Here is a 19,689-nt window from a genome sequence, read left to right on the forward strand (position 1 = left end):
CATTTTGCCACTTGCTGTCTACTGAAAATGACATCGCAGTTGCTCAGGGCTCAGGTAACGGCCAATCACGGATCAGATTGCGAACATCACATGATCAAACTCAGAATACACAGGTGAGCCGCGATTGGTCGTTACCTGAGACCTGAGCAACTGTGATGTCATTTTCAGTCGACAAGTGGCAGTAAAAGACAAAATGGCCGCCCCTAGACATGGATAAAAACGGGTGGATTTTGCTTCTATGAATGTAGTATTAATCAGAATACAGTGTTTAGATTAGTGGGGCGGCATAGAACATTTTGGGGTTGACTTCCAATTTAATATTAAAGTAAAGGTGCTAATAACTGTCTGGATGTCCATTATCTTTTGTAACCCTGGGGAACATGTTTTTTTTTTTTTCTGTACATAAAGTGTAATTGCACATCCAATACAGTAAGTGGCAATAGCGCATTAATTTAATTTATCTTTTTTATTTCAGCCATATTGATGCACTTCAAACCTTTTCTATTACACTCTACAAAACAATGTTAAAAAAACGCATTATTTGCTGTAAGCTGATCTATATTTTTCTTTTCTCTTTTGGTTTCTTGAATATTAGTAAGGACACAATGTATGCAGAGGTGTACTTATTACAATTTCCTGGAAAACAATTCTACCATGGAGAGTTGGGGGCAAAATGTTTCCTTGTTCCTGGGGGGCGTAACAGAAAATAATTGCGAAGTACTGGTCTACAGACAGATCACATCACAGATATGAAATAGTTTTATAGAAAATAGAGGTCCTCTTTACGGAGGTAATATATTAATAACATAGTATAAAGATAGTAAAAAAAAAAAAACAACATGGTACTGGTAGCTGTTATAATTAATAGAAAAATATATTTTATTTCAAAATTCACACCTACTCATGGCAGAGTCCCTGCTCGTCATTTTTTGGGGAGTGAAACAATATTTGAAAAATACAGGAATAGCTATAAAAAATGATCCCCAACCCCACCCGCCACCCTCCGGTACGCCCCAGAAAAAAAAAAGAAATTGTAACAAACAAACAAATGCTTATGCAGTATTTGGAGTCCTTGTTTGTCATTTTTAGGGGTGCACATTTGAAAATAAAAATGTTCCACCCAGACCTTGTTTGTTCATGATTACAATTATTGACAATTCTTATTAATATTCATGCAACTGAGTCAGTATGATTTTTATCCTCTTGAAACAAAAGGTAGTCTTATGCATGATTTGTTGCACACAGATGGAATGAGGGAAAATGTTGCTATAGGAGACTCCGCCACCGGCTATTTGTCCCTCAATCCCGCAGCACGTGTATTCAATCTCACTGTGCGCGCGCACGCGCGCGCGCGCGTGACTCCTCTGCTCCTACTATAAAACCACCAGCAGGACCCACCTTCGCCTCAGTACAGCCGACGATGCTCCCACTTCATCTTCCCAAAAGATGACGTCCGATTCCCCGCTACCTTCTGATCAAATATGAACTTTTAAACGAGGCGAGTTACACAAGTGGACCGAGCAAGAGGTGGCGACGGAAGAAGCTGCCATTCCAACCGAATAAGTCGCGCTCCCTTCCGTGCTATTAAAAATGAGCTCTGAGCAACTTCAGTGGGATTTCTGTCCTGTCCCTCACTCGGCATCCCTCCTCGTCACAGCACATTTTTGATCGCCGTCCCTTCTTCTTCATCCCAATAATGCACCCCTCCTCTTCCTCGGAGAGGAACTCCACGGAGCCGAGCTTGTGGATGAACAGCTCCGAGGCGAACTTCTCGCGGGGGGGACGCGACTACGGCGAGGGGGAGCAGCGGCAACGGTGGGAGGTGAGCGAGGAGGAGGACGGCGAGCAGCACCCCTTTCTTACCGACGCCTGGCTGGTGCCCCTCTTCTTCTCCCTCATCATGCTGGTGGGATTGGTGGGTAACGCTCTGGTTATCTACGTCATCTCCAAGCACAGGCAGATGAGGACGGCCACCAACTTCTACATTGGTGAGCGGGAAAACACACGCGCGCGCATGCGCACGCCACACACAAGAAGGGTCGAGGATTGCAAGGACACACAAAATCGAATTAACTTCACCGCATAATTATTCGAGTCGGGGTCGCTGCGTTAAAGAAAATAAAAGTAGTCAAGGTTACACGAGAAAAAAAAAAAGTATTTCCTCATACACAGTCGTAAATTAATTAGAGAGACCAGACATTTCGGCCTGAGGCGTTTAATGTTTTTCTCAGCCCAACTAAATAAAATACTTGATTTAAAATACAGTGAACGGCCCTTAAAAGGTTCAAAGTTGCCTGTAAATGCCATAGGATGGTGGCAAAGCACTACTTTGGTCCAAACGAAGCTCCTCAACTAAATTCAACATATGGCATAAGATGCCACAAGATGATGGAAAGCACTACTTTTGTTGAAATGAGGCTCCTCAACTCGTTTCAACATAGTTCCTATTGGCACCAAGGTGCCACAAGATGATGAAAAAGCACTGCTTTTTTCTAAATGAAGCTCCTAAATTCCCTTCAACATATTGTAGTTCCTTGGCGCCAAGATGGTGGCAAAGCACTACTTTGGTCTAAATGAAGCTCCTCAACTAACTTCAACATAGTTTCGTGGCACCAAGATGCCATAAGATAATGGCAAAGCACTACTTTTTTCTAAAAGAAGCTCCTTAACGTCCTTCAACATAATTCTTTGGCACCAAAAAGATGCCGTCGAAGCAATACTGTTATTGAACACAAAATAGTTTTGTAATTTACAATTGATAAAATAGATGCATAAGGAAATGCAATACATGTATAAACAAATCCCCCAAAAAATATATGAGCAAAATGAATGTTGATGGCAAAATGTAACTATGTATGATGTATAGAATATGACTATAAAGATATATATCCATGGCCAAAAACTCCAATTGGTAAATTGTATTTTTTTCTGAAAAAAAATACAAATCGTTTTCTTGCAGAATGCTATTTGTTAAGGATACACAATTACTATAGAGATACACAATTATATATTATAGGTACGTACAGCATTATACAGATTTCAGAAGGAAAAAGCCTATATTATTAATCATTTTGATAACATCTTACATATAATATTCTGATTTCTAGTGGCGATAGTTTTGGTGCTTTATTAATGGTAAAACAGCAACAAAAAAACCTTGAAAAAATTAAATCATGAAAAATTGTTAATTTATACTGTATAATACACAATATGAGTTTCATCTTAATAGATTATTCAGATTTATTTAGATGAACCTGCACATAGATTATTGTAATATTTTAATAAAAGTATAGTGCTGTATTTGTAGAAAAATTAAAACATAAAACTGTTCACTGTAACAGTGCCATAAACATCTGCTTTTTTCAATGCAACTAAGTGTGTCCACAGCCACATTTACATCCTTTATTTCTTCACAACTATTTTTAGACACAGAAAAAAACCCACTTTCTGCCGCCCACCTTGCTCTTTAAGATATCTCAGCCTACCTTATCGGTCCACCATGCAAACATAAACGCAAATAAACACCTGCAATCACTGTATTAAATCACCTTCATCGCTTTTCTGGCCACGATCTCGCCAGAGCAGCAAGATTGGGCCAGGTGTTCAAAAAGAGCCCCCCCCCCATGCATTCCTCTTCTCTCCCCTGCAGGAGTTGTGTGTGCGCAGAGCGTATGTGACATGAATTTAATGTGGGAATAACATTATCCCATAGGCCTGGCGAAGAACACTTTAATATTCACCAAACATTAGATTAGCGGGAAGAGCGCCATCTGCGCTTCCGCTATGCTCCTATTGTGATTAAATCACAAGATAGTGTTTAGTGCCTCTATTCTGAATATGACAGTATACTAACAGCCGCAAAACAACAATTTCAAATTGCTTACGGAATGATAAGTTGCAGCAGTTGGAAAAACTGTGAGAGCCATCAGAAACTGAGATTACACCTTAATTAACATTAAGTTAAAATTGCACAAGGAAAATCTTGACAGCCGTTCCATACTCAGAACACTCCAAAATAATGAAAGACTTAGACGGATTAGGTCAAGGAAACAGACACTTTTGTGCGGCGGTAGCAAGCGAGGTGAATAGTCTGACGACGGGCCTTCGACGCCGCAGTCCTTTTAAAGTCCTTGATTAATCATGCCGAACAGGTGCGGCGCCGAAGGACACACCCCCCTCAGCTCATTAACTGGAAGACAGGGCAGAAACGTGACAAATACAATTTTCATTTGTGTCCTTATGAATTCCTTTTAGTTAGCACAAAACACAATTCTCACTGGTATGCTAATGAATTATTATCCATTCCTGTTATTTAGCACCATGAACATTTTTTTTTTAATTCCATTTGTCTTAAAGAGCCCTATATATACATATACGGTATCATTTCTATGAGGTAGAAGTGGTAACAAGTGTCTGCTTTGTGTCATCTCACTCCCACATGCAGCTAACCTGGCCGCCACTGACATCATCTTCCTGGTTTGCTGCGTTCCCTTCACGGCCACCCTCTACCCTCTGCCCGGTTGGATTTTTGGCAACTTCATGTGCAAATTTGTGGCCTTCCTGCAGCAGGTAAAAGACTCAGACACTAATGATGACAAACACAACAAAGATTTGCCGTACTGGTCAAACCTAACGAATGCGTTTTCCCTGCCTTTTATGCGGACGCTCAAGCTTTATCAGAGCGTGTCCGGCAAAGGACTAAAAGCCTCCTTTTAACAATGTGCTCACAAAACACAGCCAGGCAATGCACATTTTGCTTTCCCGGAATCCATCACAGAGTCTACGTTCTGTTTAAAGCATTAGCGCCAAAACTACTTGACTGATTTTCATGACACTTTTTTTTTTTTAGAGTCAAGTACTTCCATACCAATTTCACCCAAGCAGACTTTTGCTTTGTGCGCATGGAACACAAAAAAAAAAAAAAATGATGAATGTGTCCTGAAAAATTCCACTTGGTCTAAAAAGTTGAACAAAAATCCAAATAAAATGAAACATAATGCATAATTGCCTGGGTCAATTTGGGATGTTTTGGGAGAACATGGGGGGGCGGGGCAGCTTTTTGGGGTTCAGGGTCGGCAGTTCAGCCAGACAGATGAGCGACCGGCCGCTTGGAAAGCATTCGGAAGAATCGTACTGTAACAATTCCGAGGGTCCGTCGTGCCCCTGCTCGGATCCACCAACCATTCATTCAAGCCATTTCCTTGACAAAATGCGCCATTAGCGAGAGGTCATGCGGCGAGGTCATGCGGCGTCAGTCTTGACCTTCCTCCTTCCCGGGAAACTTTTATGAAATGGATGTGCCATTAGAACACTTTTTAAATTGAACACAGTGTGATGAGGTATAACAGGTGCTGACCTCTCCAATTAAGTAGGGTGGTGTGCAATCTTAAATTGGAGGAAAAAATACAAATAGACGGTTAAAATGGTGCATTATTGTATACTGATAATTTTTCAATATTGCAAAATTGGGTTTTTCCGCAGGAGCTTAAGCTGTCGTATAAGTGGGAACAAATAATGAGGACGGCCACACTACAATTCAGTATGCAGCCAGCATGCATCTTGACCCACGGTTATACTAACGAAAGAAAAGTACAGTGTTAAGATACCAGTGACCCATTCTATTCTATTCGTTTCTATAAATCCCCCACCTGCTACCCATCTTTTTGGGCGCAGTATACTTCATTAGCAACCTGGGTCATTTAAACCAGCGACAAGATCAACAGGCGGACTCACCGAGTCAGTTAAGTGGCTGGGATGGAGAATTACCTGCAAAAAGCATCAGGAAAAAAAAAACGTTTTTCATGTCCCGACCCCAAGCGGCTTCTGCCTTTAATAACCCATTTGGGGTTTTAAGTCTTTATGTGTTTTGTAAGCTTTTCTTTTGTGCAATTTGAGCCAAAGTAGCAAGCACAGTAATTTATGCATACTTCATATTTCTTTTCATTTAGTTTTGCAGAAGGCACCGTCCATCTTATCGGCGCCTGACAACACACTTTGTGAATGTAATCTTCTTTCCTTCCAAGCATTAAAAATCTTATCATTCATAAAATTAATTGCATTCTATTTGGCTGTGTGGAATGGTTGTGGAGGACGGGTGGGGGTCGGGGGTGGGTGGGTTGCGGTTGGGGGTACGTTGGCAGTGCTGTCTTCACGGAAACTCTTTGAAGGGGAAATTTCTCTGAAGGGGGCTCATTTGTCTGAATTGAGTTTTTTTGGGGCTTTATGCTCCGGCAGTGTTCGTTTCTCCTTAGCGACAATGTTCACGGGTGAGTGTGACCTACTCTATATTTAATCATAAAAAAAAATACGACAATATAAATACGACAATATAAATTATTTTTAAAAGGAAAGGGGAAAAATCGGCCATCAGAAAAGAGAAGTCAACCCCCCAATTTTTTTGCAATAATATGCTCGATGCACCTTCAGTGGTCTAAACATGGCATACTGATTAATATTGCCTTTGTGGAATATGAGTTAAGCAGTAAAATTCACCCGTTTTTAGCCATTTCAGGGGGTGACCATTTTGTCACTTGTGTCGACTGAAAATGACATCACAGTTGCACAGGGCTCAGGTAACAACAAATCACAGCTCACCTGTTTTCTGAAATGAGCCGTGATTGGTTGTGATGTCATTTTCAGTCGACAAAAGTGACAAAATGGCTGCCCCAGAGATGGCTAAAAACGGGTGCATTTTGCTGCTTCACGCATATTCCACAAACGCAATGATAATCAGAATGCCGTGTTTCGACAAGTGGGCCTGCATATAAACCATATTCTTGTACAGAAAATGTTGGGGTTGACTTCCCCTTTAAATGGGTGAATTTGAAGGCAGTAAATGGTGGGATAGCAGTAAGCACATCTGGGTCAATTTGACCCGGAACATAGCAGGAGGCTTAAGACATATTGGCCTGTCTTGAAAAAAAAAAACTGCCCTGTCGTGGATAAAGCAAAGGAAGCTTGTGATAGTAATGAGAATTTTTTTCTATTTTTGTCAATGTGACGGGACATTGTGATTTCCTAGGAATTTTGTCCAAGGGATAATTTGAACGCGTTAACACTTGCAGAGATTCATAGAAAAAATGTGTTGCATATTGTTATCGATTTCCTAACTTGTTAAATCACTTTGATTATTTTGGTGAGGACGATCAGCGTCTTGACACAGATGAATACGAATAATAACACACATTCCAGAAGCATATATCATACAGGTATCCCTACGCATTAACCACTTGCTATTGAGTATACCTCTGACCATATATGGGGTTTAAGTCTATATAGGACAATGTAGCCTAATGCAGACAGACTTCAAAAGGCTTGTGATCAATCCCAATAAATCATGAAAGCGTTTTCACGTATTCCACTGGCAATAACCATGAAGCCTCAGAGAGAATGCAGTTGATCAAAACATATGTATTCTCTTTCAAAACGACAGGGTTTATGCGGGGTCAAATAGCCGGCCTTGTACGAAGTATACCTGAAAGCAAGTACTTGAGTGAAAGTACATGTATCTTAAATAAAATAGCTTGGGTAGAAGTTAAAGTCACCTTGGTGAATATTGAGTAAAAGTCTGTAAATATCGGTCCATTAAATGTACTTACGCATTGGAAGCAAACGGTGTTTTTGAAATAAGTGACTGGAGTATTATTGATGGTTTCATGCATTGAGTTTACGTCACTGTTGTAGGTGAAGAGCTGCGCATTATTTGGCTAATGAGCCACGTTAGCCAGCACACATTATTATTAAATCTCTAACTACCTAAGAATAACTATGACAACTGACCAAAGGGCAATATCAGGGGGTGTGACACATTACAACAAATGCGCGCTAGACCTAGCTAGGAAACAAGAATTAGAACCACTACAAAGTTGTGGTGCTTCTAAAAAAAAATAGCAACAGTCAGTATGTAAAAGTCAAATACATATTATATATATACAGCATCGAGCTCCTTTTTTTTTTAACACTCCCTAAAGGCAGGACTATTCTTCCCATTTATGATCCGTGGTACAAGCATTACATCAATGAACAATTCATTCATACATAGATTTGTTTGTAGTAAGTTAGGGCAGCTGTATCAGAGTAAACACAGACATTTTTATTAAGAAATGTAGTGGAGTAAAAGTAAAAGCTGCATGAAATAGAAATGACAAAGTAAAGCCTGGCTACATGAAAATACTACTTAAAGTGGAAGTCAACCCAAACACATTTTTTTCAAGAATAAGCCCACTATAGTTGAAACACGGCATTCGGATTAATTTTGCGTTTGTGGAATATAAGTTAAGCATTTAGCTATCTCTGCAGGGGGCGGCCATTTTGTCTTCTGTCGACTGAAAATGACATCACAACTGCTCACAAGCACCAATCACAGCTGAGCTGTTTTCTGAATCTGAGCCTTGATTGGTCATTGTGAGCAGTTGTGATGTCAGTTTCAGTCGACAGAAGACAAAATGGCCGCCCACAGAGATGGCTAAAAACGAGTGGATTAACACCCTACTCCACAAAGGCAATATTTATCCGAATGCCCTGTTTCAACCAGTGGGCTTGCATAGGACATATTCTTGAAAAAAATATGTTTGCGTTGACTTCCTTTTTAAATACACTAATTAAGTATTTTTACTCCATTACATAACAAGACTGGCGCTAACATGGTGCTTTGTTCTTGGATGTGTTGTACCCGGTGTTCTCATCCCTGACCCCTTTCTGCCGCCCTCATTTTTTTTGGCATGCGCCTCTCAGAGGGTAATGGCGGCTGACTCTGTGGTCTCAGATAAGAGGAGGAGTGGGACATTACAGGGATGACATTAGATCTTATGAGGACAGGAGGATTCGTGGCTTTGGATTCGCTGCATCTGATGCACAGCTGAGCTTTTCAGAGCAGGGCACCAAAGAACAACCCAAAACACACTTGTGGAGTCACTTGAGACTTGCTAAATGTCACACGTGGCAACATCTCGCAACGCTGACTTTTTTTTTTTTTGGTTGTCAGTTGCGGTCCAAATCGCTGACCTTTGCGGGCTTTCGTTCGCTGGCAGGAGTAACAAGGGGCGGCGGGTACAAAAATGAATGCGGCCTTGAAAAAAAAAAAAAACGCCAACCGATTTTCAGGATGATCTACCTGAACTTTGCAAGAAAAGTCATGAGGACGGAGCGTGGCTTTGAAGCGCTTGGCAACCCGATGACGTGCCGTAAATATGATATTTATCTCTGAGAGAAAAGCTACAATCGAGAGAAAAGCTACAATCATGGGCCCTCTGGCAGCAGTCAAGGGAGAAAAGGATCAGTCGCGATTTGTTTCATGGTTGGTTTGGAAAAAAGCACGTAGGTGGACAAACCTCAGGGAAAATTGCATTGGCACTTTTAAAAGAAACTTGGAAAATAACCAGCCTGTCACACTTTGAAAGCATAGGTTTATTTCTATTCCTCAAGCTCCATGCTAACTCAAGATGCTTTCACACAAGCGCCGTTTGGTCTGTTTGACTCAAACTAAGAATTTCACAAGATGAACATGGACGCACATTCGAGTCTACTAGAACCAAACCATTGCTAAAGTAAACCAACGAGATCTCTTTAATGCAGCACAGGATGCTACCCGTTCCAAAAAGGAAATTAAGGTCGGCGTTTATATTTGAAATGTCAGAAATAGGGGTACAGTTGGAGTATTTCTTGGGACACTCAACTGCGTGAAAGGCACCGGCACAGAATGGCGAGTCAGGACAAAGACGACTCATGATTTTCCTGCCTTCAGAGCTGGAACGGTGGACGTGTGTACCGGTAATCAAAACGGAACAAGTTCACAACTTCCAGACCAGGGAAAGCCAACTACACTATAGGTGCACCCCAACGTGTTCCGCAGGGCTGTTGGATTGCGGGCCGGTTCCCAAGTTAAGGGTGTTAAAATCGCAAACCTTTGGAGTACTAAACCAGTGAAAAGCCAATTTCCTTCGAGAGTATGCCTTGTGTGTTATAGGTGACCGTCCAAGCCACCTGCATCACTCTGACCGCAATGAGTGGTGACCGCTGCTACATCACGGTGTACCCGTTGAAATCCCTCCGCAACCGCACGCCCAGGGTGGCCATGATTGTCAGCATCTGCATTTGGATCGGTTCGTCTTGACATGATAAAACACCAGTGCTTTGGACTCTTGTGTATCATGTTGAAAACTCAAGACCATTGTGTTGCCTGCGCTCGGTCAGGTTCCCTCATCCTGTCCACGCCGATCCTCATGTACCAGCGTATCGAGGAGGGGTACTGGTATGGTCCGAGGCAGTACTGCATGGAGAGGTTCCCCTCTAAGACTCACGAGAGGGCCTTTATCCTCTACCAGTTTATTGCCGCCTACCTGCTGCCTGTCCTCACCATTTCCTTCTGCTATAGTATGATGGTGAAGAGGGTTGGCCAACCAACCGTGGAGCCGGGAGACAACAACTACCAGGTATGGATGCGGTCTCTGGGGTATTTCTGTGTTGATTCTCAGTCATCTCAAGTCATGGTAAGCCCCACGAGTTGAACAAAGGCGATCGGATTCTTCTCGGTTGTCTCTGGGAACATGTGAACGTTTTGGTAATGATCCAGAATGCAGCGCAATGGCCCTTTGGTTTATGATGGAGGTTTATTCGAGTTTTGGTGTCGTGTCCAAAGACAAACTTTCAACGTGACGGTTCCACAGTCTGCCCGCTAAGGAGAAATGTAATAGCAGAAGCAGGCAGAAGGATGCGGCCTTACGGTGGGTGGAGGGCGCAAGCCAGTACAAACCGTGGGCCGGTCCCAAGCCCAGATAGTAAATGCGGAGGGTCGCGTCAGGAAAGGAATCCGGCTTAAAGCTTTGACAAACAATTATGAGCATTGAGCCACAGAATTTCATGCCAAGATGATTTCATAGCATGTTAACAATAATGATAAAATGATCAAGGTTAAATTTTTGGGGGACCAAGTTAGAGTGAGCAGACTTCGGACGCATCGACAGGATAGATAGTGAGTATGTTGGTAGAAGGATGAGGATGATGGAGCCGCCAGGCAAAAGAGCCTAAAAGAAGGTCTAGTGTCGATCAACTGCGGTCCTCGAGGCCCCACTCTCCTGCATGTTTGAGATGTTTCCCTCCACCAACGCACCCGATTCAAATGATGAGGATCGTTATCAGGCTTGAGCCCTTAGTTTACTTGGTTTTGGCTCCATAATCCAAATCACTCACCATTGCTAACATAGTAGTTTATGTCATACTTACAGTTAAAATCTGTGCGAAAAACTTGGATCCATCTTGGTAGCCTGTTAGCATAGCTTAGCAAAAGGGCTAAAGAACAAGTGTTAACAGCTAGCTTGCCCACTAAGGAGCATGGTGAATATGACTACTGGTGGTCGTCAGTTTATGCCGGATTTCCATTCCGATGGTGACCATGTAACACAAATTTGTTTGTTGGAACAAGTTCCGTTAATTGCTGCCAATGAGCGTGCCTTCTTGTCCCACTGACACCGTATTCCTATAACCACAGCCCGTTTGTAACCTCAAAACACCACCTTGTTGGGACTGTCTTAAACCGGGGACCCCCCGTATAAGCACACACGGGGATTTCCTCGACTCCGTGTTTTCCAAAAATCTCCACCTTGTCCTCCTCAGGTCAACCTCCTGTCTGAGAGAACCATCAGCATCAGAAGCAAGGTCTCCAAGATGGTGGTCGTTATTGTCCTGCTATTTGCCTTGTGCTGGGGTCCCATCCAGATCTTTATCCTCTTTCAGTCCTTCTACCCCAACTTCCGAGCCACATACGCCACGTACAAGATCAAGACGTGGGCAAACTGCATGTCTTACGCCAACTCCTCAGTCAACCCCATTGTTTACGGCTTCATGGGCGCCAGCTTCCAGAAGTCCTTCCGGAAGACCTTTCCCTTCCTGTACAGGCACAAAGTCAGGGACAGCAGCATGGCCTCGAGGACGGCCAACGCCGAGATCAAGTTTGTTGCGGCGGAGGAAGGCAACAACAATCACGACGCAAATTGAGGGAATGCAAGAAGGGGAGCGTTAATGGAGCAACTGGCTTCAGTCCAAATAAAAGATATCAGCCTTGAAAGCCAAATTAAACTGTTATTAACGCAAAGGACACTGGAATCATTTGCGCAGTTTGTTTCCCTGCCAAACTAGGCAGCGTTGGCATATCTGGAAATCCAGTGAGCAACGTAACCGTGTTTCACGGTTGACTTTTTGACATTAAGGAGATCTTCAGAGACTGACTATGGATAATCAGACCACATTGAAGCATTTTCCCCCTTTCCCGCTCAAGGTCAGTGTTTGACCGATTATCGAATGTATCTAAAAGTTTATCTTGAGTGATTATCTTGTGCTGTGGGGGGTGGGTGCTGTTGAGTGATTTTCCATCCCTGCTCAGAAAACGGTCAGAAATGACAATTGTAAATGTTAAACCTGTTCAATGTTTCCGCTTGTAAATCCTTATACTTTGTGTGGTCAAAATCACGGTCGGCCAATGGCTACGTTTTGTCAATTTTCTTTATAGGGGACAAAGAGTAGGGACTTGAGCGGCAGCCCACCTATCAAGTGTGAAACCTCAAAAGCAAGTGCATTTTGTGTGAGCTGCCTAAGAGTCAACATGTTTTTTTAAGCAAGCTATTCTACTGTGATGTCACAGTGGGGCTATTTCAAATCAGCCCGGACTTTTCTCCAAACGTGCTAACTGCCAACAGGGCAAAGAGCTGCCATTTTCTTTTCTGGCTAGCGACTGAGGAGTTGGTGAGCTTCTTTCGATTTGTTTTAAAATGTTTTTCAGCCAAATTGCGCCATGGCACATCTGTGAGATGGATGATAAGATGAGATAACCTCAGTCTCACACTGGGGAAAATTGCAGAGAAAGACGACAATGATGATGATGATGATGGCTCACTTAAAAGTGCAGCGAGCATTGAAAAATCAAGTATTAAAAGCCTTTCAAAGCAATTCAAAAAGTAGCGCCATTAACCATTCCAGGTGACTACCTATACAATATGTACATACATTATACCAGCCAGATCATTAAGTACATCTGCTCCGTACAATTCTGCCTTTACAATAATAATAATGTTTAGTTTTGAAAGCTATTTATTGAACAATGTGTTCTTTTCTTTTACTGTGGTTGTCTAACTGCGCTCAGTGTTGTGGCCAATTTCCACACTTACGGTATGTTGACCTTCTGTCATATGTCCAGCGGTTCAAATATATTCACCTTTGTACAATAAATACACACGCAATCGAACTGTGCTTTTATGTTTTATACATTTGACACCTTTTAGCTATCAGGGACCATTGCAGTTTGAAGCATGGGACGAGCGTGCACAAGTACTGACATTCAAAAGCAATTAAAGTTCCTTCTAAAATGTTTATACTTTAATTGCTTACATTAATAGTTAAACCATAAGTACCGGTGAGTTTTTTTTTCTTTTTTTTTTGTCTGCAGCCAACAATATGTTGGTTCCATAAAAGAAACACAACTGCAGGTTCAGCGATGCACTTTAGCCCCCCTGTTCCTAATTCATGTTCGTTGAGCCATAAAAACACGACAAACGAGTGAATCAATCTCACAATCAATCTCACGCCATGTTTGGGTGACCCAAGCTAGCAAAAAACAAGTTTGGCCAACAATTAACCGCTCGTACGCGGCGTGCCGGCCGGCTTTTAAGGTTATGCTCGAGAAAAAGCTACGGGCAAGGAAGGACACAAATAAATAAATAAATAGATAAATAAACAAACAGCAAGGATTCATCATGTAGGAGGTCGGATTCACTGCAAAGCCATCGGGACGAAAGCCAGAAGGTGTTCCATTGTGTGCTGGACTGCTGCTAAATGACTCATCGTTTATGCTCATTTCTTTTGTCCACCGACAGTGTTCACGAGTCAGTGGAACCCGCTGGATGTTTAATCATTAAAATATATCCCAAAGAAATCAGTGCAAATGCACGAAAAAAAGAAAGGGTTGGGGGGGGTTAACGACTTCATCAGAATGATGTCAATTTTAACTTTAAAATAAATCCAGATTTTCTGTCAACTGGGAAGTCAGACAATGTGAAATACATACAGTATACAAATTATCACAATATAAAATAAACATTTTGAAATGTGTCATTCTTTAAAACATATGCATGTCATTCATCTTTTTGAAATTATTATTCCGAATAGAAAAAGAAAAATACGGCCATCTTCAGCATATATGTAATTTAATTTCTTTTTTTTTTCCAAAAACATATTTGTTCCAGATTTTCTTTAAAATGGTCAATTATGACCCACAACATAACACGCGGGTTACTGTATATGTGAATTAAGACATTACTGTATTGTATGTTTCTAAAATATTTTTTTAGGTCAAATCGGTCAATACAATTAATTAATCAATTTGAAAGAAAAAAAAAAACAAAAAATACGCACACCTGTTTTTTTTCAACTTTAAAACAAGTCAACTTGACCAACAACTTAACATGAAAGTATTTGTCAGTGTGGAAATGACTCAATCTCCTTGACTTTCATCTTCCTGCTCAATTCAACGTGTTTTATTTGCGCCTCCCGTGGGAAATCACACCTGAAAGCGCAATTGTCGCCTTGAAAAATAACCAAATTATGATGGTTCGCTGTCATTTTCTATTCTGCTTGAAGCCTCTACATTTGGCAGCGAAATGAATGATACTCCCAGTCTGCATTACTTATTATATTCCCATCAGCCACTCTGATGAATGCCAAGGCTGTCAAGGGCTCATTTGAAAAGTTCACTTAATGGCATAATTAACGGTCTCTTATTTCCTCAGTCCATCTCCCAAATGTGCAAGCTAAAAGAAAATACATCTTACTTAAAGTCGCTTGATAATATGTAAGAAGTTATAGAGGAGGCTTAAGCAAAAGGAACATAAGATTATGCAAATTGATTCATATTCCCACAGCTCACATAGTAGCGTGATGCAAATATCACCACACCGGGACTCCTAAAGAGGGCGCTATGCAGCTAAAATGCCACCCTCCAATGAGCAGTCGCTGTCTGACAATGCATTTAACCGCTAACCTTCTTTTTGGAGCCATCATATCAACCTGCTATTAAACCAATGTTTAATCTCATTTGTCCATAAATCTTGACAAAGCATCCTGACAAGTCAAGTGATAATCATACCTTTGCCTTCCTGTACTCCACTCCACTCCAATACTTTTGGAGTGGCAAGGTGTATTCCTTTGTTTTTGTATACCGAAGACATTGGTGTTTCTGATCGAAAGATGACTATGAGATAAAAAAAAATTCAGAGTGAGCTGGAGTAATAGAATGGGCATTATTAAATTATTTTAAAGTAAATAACATTGAATAATAGATGGCATTGCAGTTACTTGCAGTACCTGCATCAAGCCTGCGACCCACTGACTGCACCTGACTGTTGTTTTCTTCATTTGAAATGCTTTTCCAGGCCTTTACCGCAGCCTATGCAGGTCTAGTTTGTTCCGGGGGGGTTTCTCCCTTCACAGTCTCCTCTTCAAGAGGTAAAATGCAGGCTCTATTGGGTTTAGGTCTGGTGATTGGCCTGGCAGTCCACATCATCAATACTAGTGAGCCCGTTCCGGAAGGGAAGCCATGCAAGGCCGAGCCATGAATTACCGTTCCCACATTTTTGTGGATCATCTTTGTTGCTTCTTTGCACAATCCGAGAGCCAGTTTTAGGTAGGCACTGCTGTTTTGGTTAGCAACAGAATCCAAAATGGGCTCAGCCGCACAACGTTTAAGCAAAGATGTTACTGCTTAAAGCGGAAGTCAACACAAACATATTTTTTTCAAGAATATGTTCTATGCAAGGCCACTAGTTGAAACAGGGCATTCTGATAAATATTGCATTTGTGGAATAAGTGTTAATCCACCTCATTTTTAGCCATCTCTGGGGGCGGCCATTTTGTCTTCTTTCAACTAAAAATGACATCACAACTGCTCACAACGACCAATCACGGCTGACCCGTTTTCTGAATCTGAGCCGTGATTGGTCGTTGTGAGCAGTTGTGATGTCATTTTCAGTCGACAGAAGACAAAATGGCCGCCCCCAGAGATGGCTAAAAATTAGGTGGATTAACACTTATCCCACAAATGCAATATTTATCAGAATGCCCTGTTTCAACTAGTGGCCTTGCATAGAACATATTCTTGAAAAAAATATGTTTGCGTTGACTTCCTGTTTCACATTATTTTCGACTGGATGCGGCGCACTTTCTGCGTTCGCCAGATTGGGGCTGGAGGGGAAAATGATTGTCAGGGGCGGCGACGGAGAAACGGTTGGATCGCGCCGGGAAACAAAGAGGCCTTTCTCCCCCCCCCCCGCTGACGTCACAACACGTGCAGGAAACCACAGCAGGAACGCCGCTACCACTAGCACGAGGGACTTATTTCAAGAAAGTCGTTACAATGCTGCTGGTCTAAAAATAAATGAGCACATAAACATTGTGTGCGTGACTGCGTTTTAGAAGTTTGTCTCCTTGTTGGAGGTGATGAGGTTGGGGGGAAGGCTTGATCACAGGGCCTGCACGGGCCGCCGACTTGTAATTTATTGCTAGACTGAGTGCAAGGCGATTAAAATGGTGAACAAAAACCCATTCACTTGCAAGGGCTGCATATTCTCCTCTGTGTTTTTCTTAGACGGCTCGCATGCGTGTGCGTGTGCGTGCGTGTTTGGCGGTTCATCGTAAAAAAAAAATGTTTCCATTAGTTTCTCTCCATAGGAACAGTGCTTTATGTTACCAATGATGATGTAGAAATAGTTGCGTGCATTCATGAAGATTTTGCCATAACTTGGCATATATATATGTATATATATATATATATATATATATATATACATATATATACATAATTATTGTTCTGCTACTGACCCATACTCCAGATAAAGATAAAGATGCCACAAAACCGACAACACTCACATATATATATATATATATATATACATATACACAATTATTTTTTTATTTGTAGGATGGTTGTACTGCAGTCTAATCAAACCATAACACAGACTTTTGGAGAGGAAGAACGTATCATGATTTTCTACAAAGACCTACGCAAAGTAATTAGTAGAAAAGAAACACAATTGGGAGGTTACAAGAAAAAGAATGGTTTGTTTTCATTTCTAATCAGTCAAGGTAAATCAAATAACGTGAGCATTATCTATACCAACCCAAACTGCAAGTTACTTTTTTTTTCCAGATTTCTGAACAGGGAGTTGGACATTGCTCGTGTCAGCACCATCTTTTAAAGTATGCTGAATAATCGCAACGGTGAGGTTATTTGTCTTATCGTGTCCGGGGCGTCCTCTGATACGCGCGCATGCACAGGCACACAAAGCTAAGGTTATAAATCACACACTGGAGGCACAATCTAACACTTAGTAACAACTTATTAACACGCATGTCACACACAAAAGGGATCCCTGTTGGGCACACTCCATTGAGGTAGGTCCCCTGATTGCACTCTCAAGATGCCTGTGAGTGTGTTCACAGTCTTTATTCTACCATGTGTGCGTGAATGTGTGTGTGCATAAAAACACAGCATGCCAATCCACCTGGCTCAGTGCAACTACGATCGCTGAGGGTGCTAGGACGCACTTAAAATGCGGCCGCCGTGTTTTGTACAAGTTGAGGCAGAAATCAGGTGTTTTTGAAACACACACACGCACACACACACAAGGTTAAGAAAATGTCCTTTACATGCTTGCTATTAGAAAGGCATTGGGTGGAGCCATTAACGAGCGCAGGGAATGCATTTAGTCACACATGAAGATAGTTGTTGTGCAAAGATGTGTCAAAGATGTCAAGCACAATTACAGCAATCAATTCCGATTTAGTTTGAATGCTGCAATTACATCATGAAAAAAAATAGCCCTCGTATATAAAGTGTTTTATTTAAAAGAAAAGGAGATTTTTTTTCTGCACATTTATGGTTATGTTCATGGATTTTTGAGGGTTGTTTTGCTTCCAATGTAATCATGCAAATTCTACACTGAATCCATATCAGAAAAAAAAAAATCATATAAAGACACAGTTCCTGGAAAAACTACATTTGAAAAGTCATCCATGTTGCTGCTGCAAAAAAGTTGAATCATCATGTATGATGTCAATGTATGAAAGGCAGGTTGTACCAATTAATGAAGGAAGGAAAGAAGGAAAATAGGATTTAAGGTAAGAAGACTAGATGGAAGGAAAGGGTCGTGAAAGGAGCTGAAAAAAACTAAGAAGGTCGAAGGAAGGAAGGATGAAGGAATGAAGACAGGAAGTACTGATGGAAGGAAGGAAACAAGGATGCGTGGAAGAAAGGAAAGGAGAAATGGAGGAGGAAGGAAGGCAGGAAGGCTGGTTGAAGGAAGGAAGGAGCGGATGGCGTGAAATGAAAGAAGGAACGATAGGAAGGAGAGGGAAAGTATGAAGGAGGGGTGGAAAGAAGGAAGGGTAAAAGGAAGGAGAGTCGGGAATGGAGGCAGGAAAGAAGGAAGGAAGGAAGGTTGGCTGATGGAAGGAAAGAAAAGAAGGAAAAGTGAGTGAGAAAGAAAGGAATTAAGGAAGGAAGGAAGGACGTGAGGGAGAGAGGAATGAAGGAACGAAGGAAGGCTGAATGAAGGAAAGAGAAAGGAAGGAACGAAGAAAGGGCCTGTGTACGGGAGGGACTGCGGAAGGAAGGAATTGTGGATGAAGGAAGCAAGGAAGGCAGGAAGTAGGGGCAATGACAAAGAGGAAGGAAGGCTGAATTGAGGTCGCAAATGAACGATGGGTGAAGGAAGGATGAAGGAATGAAGAAAGGCTGACTGATGGAAGGAAGGTGGGAAAGAAGGAAGAAAGGAAGGACGGGAGGATGGATGAAGGGGGGGAAGGGACTGAGGAAGAGCAGAAGGAAATAAAGAAAGGAAGGAAGGCAGGAAGGGAGAAAGAAGGAAAGGAGGGGACTGGGGAAGGAAGGAAGGAAGAAAAGAAGGAAGGATGTAAGGAAGGACAGATGGAAGGAGCTCGCCTCCACTTTTGGGGCCTCTCCTAGTTCAACACAGACAGCCAAAGTTGAAATCCTAATTTGAAAGCTCAAACCTCGTTCGAACCCTAACCAACCCCGTCGACCTGCCTTGCCTCATTGAAGTTCAAGGCGCACCGCTGTCATCTCGTCATCACGCGAACATCGCGAGCCAGGATGTGTGCTCGGCGCGCCTCCCTTTGTTCTCTTTCTTCATGTCCTTCACGCCGCATTGTGCGCCTTTCGACGCGCGGCTCATTTAGCGCAAGGCGGGCGTGTTGAAACGCGCATCCCGCCCTAATTGGTGCAATGAGTGCAAACGTGTGCGCCTGATCTACTCCAACTTTGGCCTTAAGAGGATTGCTTTCATCGCAATGACATTTCACTCATCAGCCGATTCATTTGTGATCTGAATCGTATTGTAATGGGAACTGCTTCAAGTAAAAAAAAAAAAAAAAAAAAATTTTTTTAAATCCATAGGTGTGAGGAAATTCTTTTTGACTCCTTAGGTTAGTTCGAGTCCTATTGTGCAAGGCGGGCGTGATCAAGGAAAAACTGGCGAGCGGAGCGATCGCATTCACTTTCATGAGAGGCGTGACGATCTCGTGTTGGTATCACAGCACTCGATGCTAGCCAGACATAATTGAGGTGTCAAATTCAAAGAGGCAACTGTGGTTGCGCCCTCGAGCAAAATAGGCCAACGAATGTCGTCT

At 42.1% G+C, this 19,689-nt stretch overlaps 2 protein-coding genes across 2 annotated transcripts in view; one reads left to right on the forward strand and one right to left on the reverse strand.

Annotated features, from left to right (window-relative positions):
• The window catches only part of ift22 (intraflagellar transport 22 homolog (Chlamydomonas)), a 60,531-nt gene that overhangs the window by 5,420 nt on the left and 35,422 nt on the right, over positions 1-19,689 (reverse strand). The window lies entirely within an intron of this gene.
• On the forward strand, positions 1,377-13,480 carry kiss1ra (KISS1 receptor a). Its single transcript, XM_086043237.1, has 5 exons — positions 1,377-1,988; positions 4,445-4,569; positions 9,965-10,100; positions 10,192-10,430; positions 11,611-13,480. The coding sequence occupies exons 1-5, from the start codon at positions 1,697-1,699 to the stop codon at positions 11,989-11,991; spliced, it is 1,173 nt and encodes a 390-aa protein (XP_085899363.1). The 5' UTR covers positions 1,377-1,696; the 3' UTR covers positions 11,992-13,480.

This window comes from Filicampus tigris, chromosome 10, assembly GCF_054856515.1.
Source record: "Filicampus tigris isolate MCC_2025a chromosome 10, RoL_Ftig_1.0, whole genome shotgun sequence".
Taxonomy (NCBI): domain Eukaryota; kingdom Metazoa; phylum Chordata; class Actinopteri; order Syngnathiformes; family Syngnathidae; genus Filicampus; species Filicampus tigris.

Bases quoted from the DNA above. Each gene is read 5' to 3' on its own strand.
- kiss1ra (XM_086043237.1), top strand. From the start codon at position 1,697: ATGCACCCCTCCTCTTCCTCGGAGAGGAACTCCACGGAGCCGAGCTTG. The intron at 4,570-9,964 runs GTAAAAGACTCA...TGTGTGTTATAG, and splicing joins TTGTGGCCTTCCTGCAGCAG to GTGACCGTCCAAGCCACCTG. The intron at 10,101-10,191 runs GTTCGTCTTGAC...GCGCTCGGTCAG, and splicing joins CAGCATCTGCATTTGGATCG to GTTCCCTCATCCTGTCCACG.